Below are 17410 nucleotides of genomic sequence, written 5' to 3'. Positions count from 1 at the left end.
CACTTTGTTTACTTCTGTGTATAAATATTAATGCTCACCCCTAATAAAGGGGCCACACTTAATCTAAAGCTTTTAGAGCTAAGGATAGTGTGAGCCCGTTGATCAACGCATTGGTGTCTGGTCTCTGACAGAATTGTGTGCCCCATACCAACTCCGCACGAACTCGGGTGCTGGAGAGGTGAGTGAGGACTTGCTTTATTTACCTAACAATTTGGGGGCTCGTCCGGGATTCCTTCTGGTGCGGTACCTCTGTCCAGTGGTCAGACCACTCATATATGAATTGGCAAGGCGCCACAGGAGATTTCTCCCAGCCAATTCAATATTGAGGGGTCGTGTATTGGACAGCAGAGTAAACGCCAGTTGGAGGGCTCCTGTCAGACACCATGGGTCAAGGGACTAGCGTGCCTCTTGAGAGTCCGTTGGGGATTGTAAATAAGTTATGGAACGAAGGGAAACTCCCAGTACAGACAGGAATGTCTAGGAAGAAGTTGTACACACTATGTGTAAGGAATTGGACTGGGTATACCGCGGTATTGGCCGACCCGGAGATGAGGTGGCCTTCGTATGGCTCTTTCGAACAGGCTGCCTTAAGAGGAGTAAAGAGCCAGATCGAAAAAGACCATCCGGGACAGTTATGTTACTGGTTTTGTTGGGACACAGCAGCAGAGCTGTGGAAATCTTTAAAAATTATGGCAGTCAGGTACTCTCCCGAGAGTGAACCCCCTCCAGGTTATTTCGATGAAGGGTGTAGACCACGGTGTGTTTTGACTCGTCAGCTGGTCCCCTCTGCACCTGCCCCTATTCCTCTGCAGGGGGACTCTCTCCATGTAGCAGAGGGGAATCTGCAGGATCCCAGATTGGAATTTCTGCAGAAGGATGAGGAGGAAATGAAGGGGCAAACCTCGGGAGGAGTAGTTACTAGGCTAATGTCCAAGCAGATACAGCAGGGTGCATGCCCCCCCCCTGAGGATAGCCCAGAGGATGTCCCCGTCAAATCTCTTGCGAGTAATAAAAGTATAGTTAGAGAGATGCCTTTACAGGTGCACGATCAACCTTATATGGGCAATGATGGACGGTTACAACATGCTAATATTGTGGAATATAAAGGATGGCTAGAATGGGATTTGAAAGAGTGGGGACGGTTGTCAGGGTCTTTTGGGGAAAATCCCCGAAAGATCATAGAACTTCTAGAAAGATTGTTTTTAAGTTATAATCCTACTTATACGGATGTGGATCAGTTGTTAAGTAGAGTTTTGACCGGAGAGGAACGTAGTAGATTGTGGATGGCAGAAAGGACATGGGGAGATAGCAATGCAGTTAATCTTACTTGGATGGATAGGCGGGATCTGGCCGCTGGCTGGAATCCCCTAGACTGGACTCAGCCAAGGCTGACTCAGCTGCGAACAGATCGAGAGCGATTGTTAGAGAGACTCAAGGAAATGGCTCGCCGCTCGCCTAATCAGGCTAAGTTCATGCAGATTCGGCAGGAATCTGATGAGCCGCCCAGAAAGTTCTGGTCGAGGCTATTGGAGGGGGCCCGAATGTTCACTCAGATGGATCCTGAGAGAGAAGCAGACCACCCTACTCTTATTTCGTTTTTTGTGAATCAGTCGGTGCCCCCTGTAAGGGATTACTTCTTAAAGTTTCGCCCTGGTTGGGGAGGTGAGTCAGTCACTTCAGTGTTGGACGTAGCTGATTTTGCCTGGGAGAAAGAAAGGGAAAGTAGTAAAAAGAAAGAGAAAAAGGAAGAATATAAGCTGATGGCTTTAGCTTTTCACGGCGGTGTTCGAGGCAAAGGCCGTGGCCGTGGCAGGGGATTCCAGGGTGCTCGGGGAAGAGGGTCCTGGCGACCCCAGCCATCAGGAAATTGTTTTCAGTGCAGACAGCCCGGTCACTTTAAACGTGAATGCCCCTGGGGACGCCCAGAGGGTCTGGTTGCATCCGCAGATGCTTACACAAGTGAGGAATACACTCCTGCACCACCAGCTCAGCCCATTCCCCAGGCCTGGATCAACTACGGGAAACAGCAGCAGCCGTAGCAAACTCAGCCTCCTCAATGACGGTACCCCGGGGGCGAAGGCAAACAATGTGATGGTCTTATTTCCTTAATGTCTTTAGCCGGCTCCTTTCTCGCTTTCTCCCCTCCCAGCAAAGAGCCTCGTTTAACCCTTTCAGTCCAGGGACTGCCTGTCTCTTTCCTCATTGATACTGGGGCTACTTTCTCTCTTTTAAATCATGCCCCCTCTCCCTGGCTATCCTCTGAGATTAAAACTGCGACTGGGGTGGAGGGCAACCCACAGTCTCTGGGACTCACTTTGCCTTTGAATGTTATTTATGCTGATAAATGTTTTCCTCATCATTTTCTTTTTTCCCCAGCTTGTCCGATCCCTTTGATGGGCCGGGATTTACTCTGTAAGCTTGAGGCTACTTTAACCTGCACTCCTGAAGGGGTAGGATTATTGATGACAGTGTTAGGAGATTCGGCCCCTACTCAGGGTAATTGGGAAACACCCCCCTCTCTCTCCCCTGACCTCACTGACTTGCCTCCAACCCTCTGGGGAATTTCTGACACTGATGTTGGCCTGCTCCTTTCGGCAGAGCCCGTAAGGATTCAGGTGAAGCCTTCCTTAACCCCCCCGTCAGTCCCTCAATACCCCCTGTCGCTGGAAGCCCGGGAGGGCATCCGCCCCATTATCGAGGGATTCATTGCACAAAAGCTAGTCCGCCCTCAGCGCACTCCCTGTAACACCCCTATACTGCCTGTCAAAAAGCCTCCTAAAAAGGACGGAGACCCTGTTCGTTGGCGCTTTGTACAGGATCTACGAGTTGTTAATCAGTATGTGGTCCTTCTTCATGCAGTAGTTCCTGACCCAGCTACTATCATCAGCCAAATCCCCTGGGATGCTGAGTGGTTCACTGTTATTGACTTAAAATCAGCTTTTTTCAGCATTCCTGTGCACCCAGACTCTCAGTATCTCTTTGGTTTCACCTGGGAGGGACAAAGTTATGTCTGGCAACGACTCCCTCAAGGCTACAGAGACAGCCCCACGATTTTCAGCCAGTGCCTCCGCCACGACTTGGAAGGTTTCACCAGTCCGCAGGGATCCACATTGGTCCTATACGTAGATGACATCCTATTAGGTAATCGCGAAGAAGCTGCCCTCCGCATCGATGGTAAGGCACTTTTATTATACCTACGCACCAGAGGCCACAAGGTAGACTCTAAAAAGATTCAGTGGGTCTCACAGAAGGTCCGATATCTGGGCTTCCTGTTAACCCCAGAGGGAAGACAGATGGACCCAGCCCGTATAAAGACTATTCAAAACTGCCCTCTACCGAACACCAAGAAACAACTTCGAGGTTTCTTAGGATTAATTGGCTTCTGTCGCCCCTGGTTGCCGTCCTGCGGGGAATTAAGCAAACCGCTCCACCGACTCACTGCTAACCTTGCTCCTGACCCTTTGCAGTGGTCCCCGGACACTATTCAAGCCTTTCAGTTACTCAAGGACAGTGTGGCCTCCTCCATGTCTCTCCGCCCCCCCAATTACAGCAAACCCTTTCACCTTTTTGTCCACGAGAGGGGCGGAATTGCTAGTGGTGTCCTTACCCAGCTGAGCGGGCCCCACCATTTCCCGCTTGCTTTTTACTCTCAGCAAATCGACCCTGTCGCTCAGGGAACCCCATCCTGCACCCGGACTCTGGCAGCAGCAGCCCTGCTGATCACAAAGGCAAAGAGCCTAACCCTGGGTCATTTTACCACGGTTTGGACCTCTCATGCCTTGTCAGCCCTTCTGCGTAGGGGCACAACCCAAGTCTTTTCGGCCCATCGTCAGCAACAGCTAGAGGCCGAACTCTTAGAAGACACTAACCTAATTTTTGAAAGGTGTGGACCCCTTAATCCAGCTACCTTGCTTCCTGACCTGCCAGTCCTCCAGGATCAGCACGACTGTGTGGAAGTAGTTTCCAGCATCTTACAGATAAGAGACAACCTGTTTGACGTGCCACTGGACAATCCCGATTGCATCCTCTTCTCGGACGGAAGCTCCTTCTATGTTGATGGCAAGCGTTTCACAGGTTATGCTGTCACCTCTGAATGGGACATTCAAGAGGCCGCCTCACTGCCAGGCAACTGGGGAGCCCAAGCCGCTGAACTCTATGCCCTGGCCCGAGCTTGCCAGTTGGCCGCTGGTAAGACCGTTACCATTTTTACTGATAGCAAATATGCTTTTGGAGTTGTGCATTGTCATATCCACCTCTGGAAGTTTCGAGGTTTCCAGACAGCTGCCGGTAAACCCATTCAGCACCTCCCCCTCATCCACAAGCTTTTGGACGCCCTCCAAAAACCCTCTGTCCTGGCTGTAGTTCACTGCCGGGCCCATACTAAAGATAGTAGCCCCGTTACCCGTGGGAATGCCCTGGCTGACGCCTCCGCCAAGAAGGCTGCCACCTTACCTTTAGCCATGCCCACATTGGCTATTGCAGCCTCCTCCTTTACTCCACCGCACCCCATACCAGTACCCGCTGCTGAACTACAATCGTGGGAGAGCCTCGGGGCCACTCTGGTCAAAGGGACCTGGCTTATGCCAGATGGCCGAGCCTGCCTCCCTCGCTCCACATACCCCGTGGCAGTTCGCTGGCACCATGATAAAGGGGGTCACTACGGCACGCACGCCCTCGTGGACACCATCGCTCGCTTTTGGTATGCTCCAGGCATTCAACCCTATTGCCTATCAATAGTGAAAGCATGCAGCACATGTCAGCATAATGGACCTGCTCCGCCTCTTCACAAAATTAAGGGTGGAAGACCTCCGCCTGCTGCTCCATTTCAACATCTTCAAATTGACTTTGCAGATATGCCAAAGGCTTTTGGGAAAAAGCACCTCCTTGTTTTGGTTTGCCCTCTGACTTCCTGGGTCGAAGCTTTTCCTACTGCTAATTGTACTGCTGCCACAGTGGCGAAGATTCTCCTTAGAGACATTGTACCCCGTTTTGGCATCCCTCTTGTGCTCGACTCAGATCGCGGACCTCACTTTACTGGTCATGTCCTTGGCCGTTTAGAACAAGGACTGGGCATTTCACACTCCTTTCATACACCCTACCACCCCCAGTCTAGCGGGAAAGTTGAGCGTATGAATAGGGAACTTAAGTTTACATTGGCTAAATACTGTCAGGAAACAGGATTAAAATGGCCTCAGGTACTTCCTTTGGTCCTGTTTCACCTTCGTACTCGCCCAACCCGCGCATTGGGATTATCCCCCTTTGAACTGCTCTATGGACACCCCCCTTTCAAAGGCGGGGCGCTACCACGTGCTGATGTTTCACTATTGGGAGGGGATCATATGACCGCGTGTCAGTTTCTCTCCCTACAGGCTCGCCTTCGTACCCTTTGGAAAGCCTCGCAGTTTTCCCAGACCGTGCCGCTGGAGGAACAGATCCACCCGTTCCAACCAGGGGACTTCGTCTGGGCCAAAAAGTTCGTTCGTGACGACACCCTCCAGCCAAGGTTTACTGGACCCCACCAGGTTCTTTTGACAACCCAGACTGCAGTGTTCCTGGAAGGACGCAAATCTTGGATCCACCACTCCCACGTCAAGCCAGCCGTAGTGGACCACAGTGACGGACCAGCAGCTCTTGTCACCACTGAGGACACTGCCTTCGACCAGTGGACCAGCTTACCTCTCTCAGACATTAGACTTAAATTGACTCGAAAAAAATGAGAGGACCCTTTATTCTGACAACTGTATGGTTTTTTTTATGCTTTTTTAGTTTATTTTTTGCTTATGAAGATAATGCTTTTATTAGATATTCCCACGAGGTTAAAACTCGTATTTTAGGAAATAGAAGTAATTGCTGGGTATGTACTCAATTTCCAGTAAATGCAGCACAGGGACTCCCCTTCACACCCATTCCCCTAACCACTGCTAATATGACTTGGATGCCACCGACTAGAATAAAAGATCCAGTCCAACCCAATCTTACATGGGACAAAACAGGAGTGCCAATTAACAAATATCTCAGGGTAACCAATCAAACAGGATCACTGTGTTTTGTTAAAGGAAAAGGGTCAACTTTTGTGGGAACAAGTAAATGCAACATATATTTTAATGGCACCGCCTTTAGTAAAAATCTTGGCTTCAAGCCTTGCGCATCCCACTTATCCCATATGTGGATCCCTCACCCCGATCCAACCTTTTCAACTTTTTCATGGTGGGGCAGGTTTTCAGAGTCAGTTTTTAAAAAGCCCTGCTCAGATCTCAAGGGTGTCCAACTAATTGTTAAAGGATACACAATTGCCTTCTACAACTGCTCAAGCAGTACTACACTGCCCTTTGAGAACAACACTACCAAATTGTGCCTCTGCAGTTCACACAACGACCCCTCTGCGTTACCAGGGGAACAGTGGTACAACGGGTGGTGGGTTACCTCCTACTTTGAGAAATGGAATACCCAAAACGCATTATATGGAACATACTGGGTGTGCGGGCCCAAAGCTTATTATTTTCTCTCCCCTGATTGGGCAGGGTCATGTTATTTGGCATGGCTAGCACCGCCTTCTCGCATCTCCCTCACTCCCCCTCATTTTCCCCACGTTCGTAACATCCGTGAAACTGACAGAGATCTTAATCTCCGTGATGGTTTGTCCTGGCAGCGGTGGGCTGGTCACACTAGCTTGAAGGGTGCTATCATCCGTCTACAGGGACTATTAGAATCTTTGACCAATGAAACTGCAACCCTATTTGAAAATCAGGCCGGGGAAATGTCCCAGCTGCGCCAGTTAGCTTTGCAAAACAGAATGGCTTTAGACATAATGTTAGCAGCCCAGGGAGGAACTTGCGCCCTCATAAATGAAGAATGCTGTGTTTTTGTAAATGACACGTACTCTGACACTTTTCAACGTACCAAACACCTAAGGGAAATGGCTAAAAACTACTCCTCTGGCCAGCCACCTTATGATTGGTGGGGAGCCTTATGGAATTGGCTGCCCGGATTTGGGTGGGTTAAAAAACTCTTGGTGGGTGTTGTTGGGGCCATAGTAGTCCTTATAATACTGTGTTGCTGTATTCAGTGTGTCCCCTCCCTCATAAACTCATGTAAGTCAGTTTATTCTTTTCCCACTTCAGCTAAAAGCCTTACTCTCTTCGAATTGGCCCAGGCTGAAATTGACAAGCGGCCCTTAAGATCTTGAAATAGGGTGTAGCTTTTTGATTAATAGTTATCCCAAAGCTACAAATGGAGGAATGTTGGGTCTAAACTTTTGGTGAACTTTGGGGAGCCAAAAAACACCCAGACTGGCTGTCTCTGCATAATCCTTCCTGAACCCTTTTGAACAAAACACTGACCTGCAAACTACTCATGACACCCCCTTTCTCAAGTAGCCATTAGCCTTTATCTCTATGCATTTACTTGTTAACTTGCTTTTCCTGTAAAACCTTGATTAATTATGCATGACCATTATCTTTTGTTAATCACTTTGTTTACTTCTGTGTATAAATATTAATGCTCACCCCTAATAAAGGGGCCACACTTAATCTAAAGCTTTTAGAGCTAAGGATAGTGTGAGCCCGTTGATCAACGCATTGGTGTCTGGTCTCTGACAGAATTGTGTGCCCCATACCAACTCCGCACGAACTCGGGTGCTGGAGAGGTGAGTGAGGACTTGCTTTATTTACCTAACACAGCCAAAAAAAAAGGAAGCAAATACTGTATAGCGTACCAGCTGGGATATCACAAAATTATGCATTCCTGAGCAGCACAGTGGAGCAGGTAGGTGACACTTCAAAAGCGCCCTCAATGCCTTAATGATGAATGGGTGTAACTTTTTCTTTATAACATATACTATGTATTGAGACCTGAGCTAGTTGAAAATGAGGGTGGGGGCGGGGGTGAGGAATTGCTTAGGGGATGGGAACAAATGTACTCAATTTCAACCAGGTCTAGAGTAGATGTTTAGAAGTGGGGGAGGGGGAGATTTGTCATTTTTCCTTCTGAAATGCCACCCCCCATTTCCTCCTCGTTTTCTGAAACTTCAATAGCTGAAAAATGTTGACCAACATTGTGATCTGGTTACAGTTCACATACTAACCTCCTAACACACTTGTTTCTAAACCAATTTTTCCCACTCCGTCTTTTTTTTTTCTCCAAATGGGAAAGGAGCAAAAAAGTTGAACATAAAATAATTCTTCAGCAAAATGGAATAGGCACATTTAATTTCTGGTTTGGAGTGTGTTCTCCCCCTTGTTATCTGCGTGAAGCAATACTAAAGGAGTGTGCTTGAAGACTGTTTCTGTTGCACCACTGTTTTGTCATGCTGATTGTAAATAATAATTGTTTGAGCCATAGAGCAGGCCAGGTTCTGTGCCTTTCGCCCCTGAGGCAAATTAGTCATACAGACTCCTTTACATGATTCATTAGTGCTGTGTTACCTTAGCTGTGTCTTAGCTGTGGTTAATGCTGTGTGTTTGTCTCTGAGTGGAAGTGCTAGAGGTAGGCAGTGTAGGTAGTTTCAGCTGAACTAGATAGGTTACAAAAAGTGAAAACCTTAAGGATTTAAGGCCAGGTCTATACTACAGAATCACTCCAGATTAACAACATCATTCATTAGTGTGGATAGCGATATTACATAGTTCTATCAACTTAAATACTGGTGTAGACTAGCAGCTATGTTGGCGGGAGAGCTTCTCCCACTGACATAGCTATCCCGTCTCACAAGCCTCAGAGTTACAGACGCGTTGGGAATGGAGGTTGCACCTCTGAAATGGTCTGTAACTCTGAACAAGACATTACAGACTCCTGCTATGGGGCAGTTGGGGGCTGCAGCTGTAGGGTGTGTGTGTGTGTGTGTGTGTGTGTGTGTGTGTGTGTGTGAGACAGTACTCCAGAGGGTATGGGGGGAGAGTCAGGGTTTCTGACCCTAGGAGCCACCAGGGTTCCCGGCAGGGGGATCAGAGCTTCTCCCCCTGGGAGCACCAGGGCTCATGGATTTAGACCTGGAGGGAGTGCTGGGGATCGGAGCTTTAGCCCTGCGGCTCTGCTCTGGGTTTCTGCTGGGGGGTGAGGGGTGCACCGGGACTCTAACTATGAAGGGACTGCTGGGGCTGAAACTGGCACTCCTCTCACAGCTAAAGCCCTGAGCCCCGGCACCCTCCACGGTGCTGAAACTGGGAACAGAGTCCCGGGACTGAAGCCCTGATCCATGGTGTTGTCCCCCCCACCCCAAGCTGAAGCCGGGAATGGAGCCGTGGGGTTGAAGCCCTGAACCCCAGTGCTCCCCCTGGTCTAAAGCCCTGAGCTCTGGTGCCCCTGCAGGGCAGAAGCCCCGAGCACCTCCTCCACCTGAGCCCTGACCACCCAGACACACCCTGAGGCTGCAGCCCCAACTCCCCAGGGCTCTGCTGGAGCGTGGAGACAGCCTACAATGGCAGGCACTTTCAGTGGTTAAATGAGACTGAGACTACATCAAACCTCCGAGCAACTAACCCCCAGTGTAGAGAGTGCTGGATCAAATTCTTCCATCAGTCAAGCTACCGCCTCTTGGGGAGGTGGATTACCTACACCAATTAGAGAACCCTCCCACTGGCACAGGTCGTGCCTACACTGAAGCGTTACCGCAGCATAGCTGCAGCACCACACTTGTGCTGCTCTAGCGTTTCAAGTGTAGACAAGCCTTGAGGCCTGGCCTACACTTAAAATTTAAGTCAACATAGGGACATCGCTCAGTGGTATGTAAAATCCAAACCCCAGAGTAACTTAGCTATGCCGACATAACTCTCAGTGTAGACACAGCTAGGTCAACAGAAGAATGCTTCCATCAACCAAGCTAGTGTCATTCAGGGAGGTGATGTTACTACACCAACAGAACCTCTTCCATTGGTATAGGCTGTGTCTACACTATGGGTCATACTAGGACAGCTACAGCACTGTAGCTATGTCATTACGGTCCCCAGAGTGTAGACGTTATCTGACTCAGCTGATAATCTTTTTACGTATGACCGTATTCAAAGTCTATGTTATTATTTTAAACATCTCTGTGTATGAAAAATAACTTTGCCATATATAATACAATGGGACTTACTCAAGTTCCGTGGGCTAGCTCCATAGTACAAAAATATTTCTAGTAGCTGTCATGTTCCAAAGCAATGCACAAGGACCTTTGTCCTCCCTCCCAAGTCCTTCAATTTTTTTGTTATGCTCCCTTCACCAGTTCTCTCACAAGCTTTTCAAGGCACACCCACTACTCATCTCTCCCCTCCATAAACCTTCCCACAACTCTATATAGCTCTGATCCTGCACCATTGAGGGAGCTTTGCCATTGACTTCAAAGAGCATAGGACCAAGCCCTATATGAGTATTGTTTATTTAGGAGAGGAAAGGAATAACTTTCTAGGGAAACTTCTGGATTAATTTATGTCTGTAGAATGTAATTACTCAACTGAGATTTGTTCAAGACACAAGGGCTAATATTCTTACATTTCCAAAAAGGGGGCCATGAAAGACAGCACTTAAAGGGAGTTAATCATCTCATAGCACTATGCTGGGGCACTGGCTCAGTCCTGACTGAGGGGGGAAGAGTACCTAGCAGCTGTTATGTATACAGCACTCTTACGACAGAGCAATGAAGTTGCTGGGTGTCCGGTGAGGATCTCCTCTATGTAAAAACTGGGTCCAGTCCTGCTTAGATTATGAGATCTGATGACATATCCTGAGGTGAAGTAGTATGGCGGCAGAACATGCCCAGAAGTCTGGATAACAGTGTATTTGAACCAGCAATACATTTACAATACCTTTGTAAGTTCTCTTGGCTCACTTCCTTCTTCTACAACAATTAGCTGAGATCTTCCATTCCTCTCATTGTCCCGAATGCCAACAGCAACTTGAGAAGCCTTCAGACGCTCAAATTTATTGCATGTTGAGCCACACCACTGGTAGATTTCCTAGAATAAATGAGAACAGATGCTTCAGCCATCAGAATCAACATAGGGCAGAATTATGAAATACTTTAGAGCAGTTACTAAAACACAAAGGGTCAGACTGTCAGGCTGTGTAAATCAGCACAGCACCATTGAATTTAATGGAGTTACCCCAAATTACACCAGCTGAGGATCTGGATCAAAGACTGTTTCCATGTCACATGGACTAGTACCATGACTGAAGTATTCATGTAGCCTCAGTGTCTATGTGCTAGGGCTTGGATTTGGTTCAGAAGCGCAAAAATCTGGCTGTTTATCTGAAGCTTATCTAAACAAGCTGAATCTCTTGAGTTTCTTCACAAGAAATTTCTTTCCCAATCTCAGAAATGAAATTTCTGGCACTTCTTCTTCCAACGAGGAACACTCAGAGTTCAGCCCCTCGTACAGGACTGTCAAGGCTAATTCCCCACTCTGGCACTTCGAGTGCAGAAGGCGAGGGCCCGCAAGGATTCTAAAAATTAATACTGGCCACTCCACGCTTGTATTAAACTCCCAAGGTTACAGCTTTTCTCTGATCTTGGATTGGTAGATGCTGCCACTACCCAAGTGCAGGACCCCTTTGAGAGCCCAGGAGGGCGCACTTGGGAATTCCTTCCTGTGAGGTACTCTCAAGCCCTTTCACCCCCCGCTACATTTGGGGAAGAGCTGAGAAAGAAAAGAAAAAAAAACAGGAAATCAGCTGTTGTCACCAGCTAATTAAACAACATGTGCACAAACCTCTTAAGACACAAAAGTCCAGTTCTGTTCTTAAAAAAGGTAAATTTTATTAATTAAAGAAAGGAAAGAAAATACATCTGGGAACTCAGGCTATTGCTCGATTTTAAAAGAGCAACTACAAGGATTAAGCACCAAGAATAGCTTTCTTGAGGTCCAGCTTAAAGGCTACAAGCAAAACAAAAGCACCTGGGGTTAGCACAGAGGAATACACAAGCCATAACGAAATAAAAGGAATAAACCTAATCACATATTCCTAGACATTTCCTGATCTACTTACATATCTGGGGTTTTAAATGAGTAGTTTCTAGGTATGATACTGATGATTTTTTCATACCTGGCCCAAGCTTCTTACAGCATAGCTCCTGCTCTGTCCGCCTCTCCCCGGGAGAACAACAGACAGACAGACAAAAGAGGAGTCTTTTTTCAATTTTAAAAAGTTCTAGCCTTCCCATTGGCTCTTTTGGCCAGGTGGCCACTCATTTCCTTTTACCTGTGCATAGCAGTGAGACTTTTTAATGCTTTACAGGTAGAACAATTAGAGAACAGCTACTAAGAGAGATTTTATAGCTACTGGCTGGCTGGATATCCATAAAAGGGAGCCCTCATCCCCACCCCCCTCATTTATCACAGGGACTTTGACAGTTCCATTTCTGATTCCAGCCAGAAACCAGAGCCAAAGAAACCTCACCCAAGCATTTCAGAATTTTGAGTCTGGTTCTCAAAAATGGACAAAAGTCCTTCAATTTGGTCTGTTAATTCCTGTTTTGGGGACCCTTCATTTTAGATTGCTATTCTCGTGTAGGCTTACTCCTGCTTTGACACATCACTAAAGTCAGGTTCACTCAAAGGCATTTCCAAGACAGCAAATGCATATTCGCCTTCAATAAAGCTCCTCTGAATTGGAGAGTTTGCTCACCACCGCTCTGATCCAAAACCATGTTAAGTCAATGCAAAGACTCTCACTGAGCTTAGGTCAGGCCCTTGGCAGGCCCTTCCAGGATCTAGTTATCACTATGGGGATCCTTCAGTTGACAGTATCACAATGACTGACATTTGTTTAGAGCATCTGAAATGTTTCACAAGTCAGATAATCTATCCTAGATGCAGACTATGCGTCGGAGTAAAGAAAACAGATTTAGGTCTTCGCAGTACTTGCTGAAAACATAGGCAGAATAGAAAAGGGTGAAGAAATTCTGGAGGTTGAACTGGAAGGAGCTAGTCAAAAGGGAATTAGTCAGTTAGTATTTCTAGTTATTTTTTTCATTTCTTTTTGGACAGTGTTAATTTGAAAAAAAAAATAAAAATTCAATAATTCTGCAGGGACTCCAATACAGTAGCAAGGGCAAAAACCACACAATATACACATCACATTTTTAAGAACAAGGATCATCACTAAATATTTCATATTTTCATCTTTCAAAAAGGAGGTTAAACAATTGGCTGAGCAGGTCGTGTCTCTGGATATAGTACAAATAGTAAGAGATGCACTGTTTGTTGGTACTTTCACAGGTAAATAACCTATTTGTAAAGTTTAGGTCAATAAAATAAAAATAATGTGGCCCAAATCTTTTATCACAATTTTAAACTCTTCCTTGCAGACTGCCTCTATAACTCCCATGCAAGAGTTGTAGTCACATAAGTGTTAGTTTCAGATATGCAGGTTATGAAATATTGCTTCTTCGTGCAAGTCAATGCAAGTGCCTTCTTGTAAATGTTAACTTGCTGTGTGTAGAACAGGCAGTAGATAATCTACTCTATGGCCTGGGCTACACTATCGGGAGGGTTCGAACTAAGATACTCAACTTCAGCTACACTATTTGCATAGCTGAAGTCGAAGTATCTTAGTTCGACTTACTTGGCTGTCCTTATGGTGGCAAGTCAACTGCCACAGCGCCCCCGTTGACTCCACTTACTCCTCCTGCCGAGGTATAGAATGGGTGTCAATTAGTGGATTGATTTATCGTGTCCAGATGAGACGTGATAAATCGATCCCCGATACATCAAACACTACCTGCTGATCCGGCAGGTAGTAGAGACATACCCAAAGCTTATTTCAAATGTCTGTCTTTGACTGATTAAAGGAGACTAAAAAATATGCGATCTCACAGCCTAGGTCCTAGTCCCTTCCCCACCAAGTGGTTACCCATGTTTGGAATCTGCCACCAACCCAGCTGTTGAAGACTATCATTAAAAGTGGAGGTAAACTACAACCAGAAGCTCAAATCTGGACCTCTTCAAATTTCAGGGGGCTCATTTTTGAATCTCTATATCTTTGAACCTGCCTTTATAATTTTGATTCTAGGCCTGAGTCAAAAGCAGATGGGCCTGTTTTCCCCACTCTGGTTTGGATGTGTCCTTTGTGAGCTATCCACAATCTGGGGCCAAAATCTTGGCTTCAAATTTGGCTAAATCTAATCTGATTCAAATAGTGCCATCTTGACTAATCTTTAAAACAAGATTTTGTTATTAAGTATTCTAAATCTGTATCAAGAGAAGTCAGATGAAGTTATTGTTTAGAAATGTGCTACACTGAGTATAGGTAGGCGTGGAAGGATTATACTTTTATTGGTAAATTTCAGTAAACGTCAATTTCACTGTACACAAAGAAACATGAAAAAATGATAAAGATAGGAGGCAAAGAAAGAAAAATGCTAGTTGAGATCTTAAAGTTTGATTTAAGGATATTTACTTCTTATATTTTGACACGTGATGTTTACAATTTGTGTTTTAGCAGTTACAAAACTTGAACTTTTTGAAATCAATGTCTACTGTCATTAAATAATTGACTCATTCTGTTGCCTGCCTCCCATATTTTCTTGCAACTGTGTACATTTTAAAAAAATGATAAAAAGGAAAAAATGCTTTAAAACAAACATTTATATGATCCAAATTATTCAAAAAAATTGAATTCTGCCAAACCTAAGTGCAGAATAAAAACCATTGCAAATCCAATCTCATTTACCATATTTTTTTATTCAAAAACAATCACGCATTACCACAAAACTAAGGTTGAGATTAGGAAATCAGGGATGTCTCAGAAAGACCATGTAGCATCCACTTAATTAACCCCACTCAACAAATGTAGGCAAAACATTTACCAAAGCCAAAAATATTAGAAGGATGTATTAAAAACATAAATACTGAACAAGTAAGGTGAACCTAATGAATGACAGAGAAAAGACATTGGGACTTAGTAAAGCATAAGGTAACAAACCAATACTGAGAAACAAATATTTTTTTCTTTGTAATCATACTGCATAAAATTAACACTCGTTGTAAACAAATATGACAACCCATATGAAGATATTGGGCGATCTCAAATGGATTGTTTAGTGTTGTTTTATTGCTCATTCATAGAATGGAGGAGAGAGAGAGAGAGAGAGAGAGAGGAGCTATAAACAAGATGTCTTCTCAGAAATCCTTCGCACACCTATAACTCCATTCACCTTTTTATTTTCTTCCTAAAATCTCACACACAGAGCTATTCCAGTTTAACTGTTCCATTTGGATACTCTGTTCCAGAATAAAATTGATTTTATTCCAGAATAATTACTTGGCTTTGTGAATGAAGTTATTATTGTGGAATAAAGTCACTTTTTTCTGGAATAGTGTCTGCATGGAGAGTTATTCTGAAATAGCTATAGTGGAAAAGTTTATTTTGCAATAGCTATGCCAGTCAATTTGATCAGTTTGTAAACAGGGCCTCAGTGATGGATGATCTCAAAAGACTTAGAATTTGGTTCTGAGAAGCACCCAGATGTTCACTTCTTTATCAAAATTCCTTAGATCTGCAGAACCCAACTGGAAATCTTTTAAGAAGTCGCACCTGCAAGATTTTTGGTACTACTATGAATTACGCAGCAAACCCTGAAAAAAAAATATAGTCTCCATTTCAGTACTTCTGGTTTTCTCACAAGAAGCAGAACCATGGAGGTCAAGGTAATCAAAAGAGAGAAGTAACCAAGCTTTTTTAAACTTCAGTAAAGGTTTGCTTTAAGTTTAAGTGAAAGATAAAGGAACTAGAATTTTATCCAAACTGTTTTCCCCCTGATCTGTTTCTCATGTATACTCGCATCTGAATTTTTTTCAATGGCTTCCTAAATTCTCAAAGGCTTTCTGTGTCCATATTTATCTTTTGTTCATATTACACTTCTGCAGAAGTGAAACACTCAAACACATATTTCAGGTTTAGTTTTCATTCTCATCTTGGCTTTTCTCTTTGTTGCTCCCAATTTAGCTGATTTCAAACATCAATGACACACGCTGGGACCACTGAAGATGTATCAGCAATAAATAAGAGTTCATTATTTCTCGCAAGATATGGAAGCAATAAGGAGGAGAAACAAAATATGTTTCTAAAAAATTAACTGGAGAGATTAAGGAAGTCTTGCCTTATCACTGTGTGCTTTACAAGTTCAAAGAATCTCTCTCTCCAGTACTTTCATTAAGGTAAAAGTTCACCAGGTTTCTGCTACACCACATGTGAGTAATATTCTTTGCACCTTGACTCTTTCTTCTTTAAATAAACATTACCTAGCTGTGTGAAGTCCAGTCTTGGAGGATGACTGCAGCTCTATAAATATATGCTACAATATTAACAATATTGACACTGAGCTGTCATATGCATTAAAAAAAATAAGGCCAAGATTATCAAGTGACTAATGATTTGGGGTGCCATCTTAATGTATCTTAAGGGGGCCTGGTTTTCAGCACATTCTGAAAACCAAGCCCCTTTAAGACTGAAGTTAGACACTCAAAAATCGAGGTACCTTAAATCACTTTTGAAAAAATCTTACAGCCCCGCAAGCTCAACTCAGCTGACACAGGCCAGTCGTGGGTGTTTAATTGCAAGGTAGACATATCCTAGGAAGCCAGCTCCATCTGCACAGATATCCTTTTCATCTGCACCCATCTGCCTGAATGGATGAAAATTTGATGGGACGAGTAGTCATTAGGACTGCCCCAATAGAAAGGGGATGCAAGGGATGCACTCCAGAGGTTCTAGCCACCCATTAACCAGCTGGGGAAGGAGGGAAGCAGATTGGTGTTCCTTCCCCTCATTAATTTAAAGCCTAGCTCAGGACATTGAGGGGGTGGGTGGGAAGGGAGGCTTTTTGCTCTATTTGAGCAGCAGCAAGGTTACTTTTTGGGTTCCCCAGATCCAGGATTCCTAATTTCTGCGCCCCCCCCCTCCGGATTTTTTTAAATTCCCAGCTCCAGGATGCCAGGACAAGGAAGAATCAAGGCAGCTTCTGCACCCAGTAAAGGCAACATGTGAAGAGAAAAGTAGAAGCTCTGGGACCCCTCTTTCTGCTTGCGGGGGGTGCACCCTGTCAGAGAGGTCTTTGTCCTCCACAGGGGTTGTACTCCTGGTCCCTAAGCTGGCAGCACAGCCTGTTGAAGAGAAGAAGCCATGCTGGGAGGAGGGGGCTGATGTGTCTGGCTCCAGGCCCTCAGGGCCTGCAGCTGAGCCTGGGCACACTGCTTCTGCCCCCCTCCATCTGCTCACAAGAGAGAGGGATGCGTGCCATGCTGCTACTGAGGGTGCCCGCTCCAGGAGTTGCTTGATTGGGACTCGGCCTGCTGTTGAGTCCCCTCTCTTCCACCTCAGCTCATGGGGTAGGGGGTACATCAGGGCCCCCATGGTGGGGAAGCTAGTGCAGGGATTGCCTTGGGCCATTCCCCCACTCGCTCAGTGGGATCCAGCCTGTAGCTGCAGGGCATCC

General features: G+C 45.5%; 1 protein-coding gene across 1 annotated transcript in view; it reads right to left on the bottom strand.

The window, feature by feature from the left end:
- Nucleotides 1–17410, bottom strand: part of SCIN (scinderin) — a 154688-nt gene that overhangs the window by 73210 nt on the left and 64068 nt on the right. Inside the window, 1 exon segment of the mRNA XM_050938788.1 lies at nucleotides 10782–10931. Coding sequence (XP_050794745.1) covers nucleotides 10782–10931 — 150 coding nt within the window.

Source organism: Gopherus flavomarginatus, chromosome 2 (assembly GCF_025201925.1).
Source record: "Gopherus flavomarginatus isolate rGopFla2 chromosome 2, rGopFla2.mat.asm, whole genome shotgun sequence".
NCBI classification, from domain to species: domain Eukaryota; kingdom Metazoa; phylum Chordata; order Testudines; family Testudinidae; genus Gopherus; species Gopherus flavomarginatus.
This window is presented reverse-complemented; position numbering and strand designations above follow the sequence as displayed.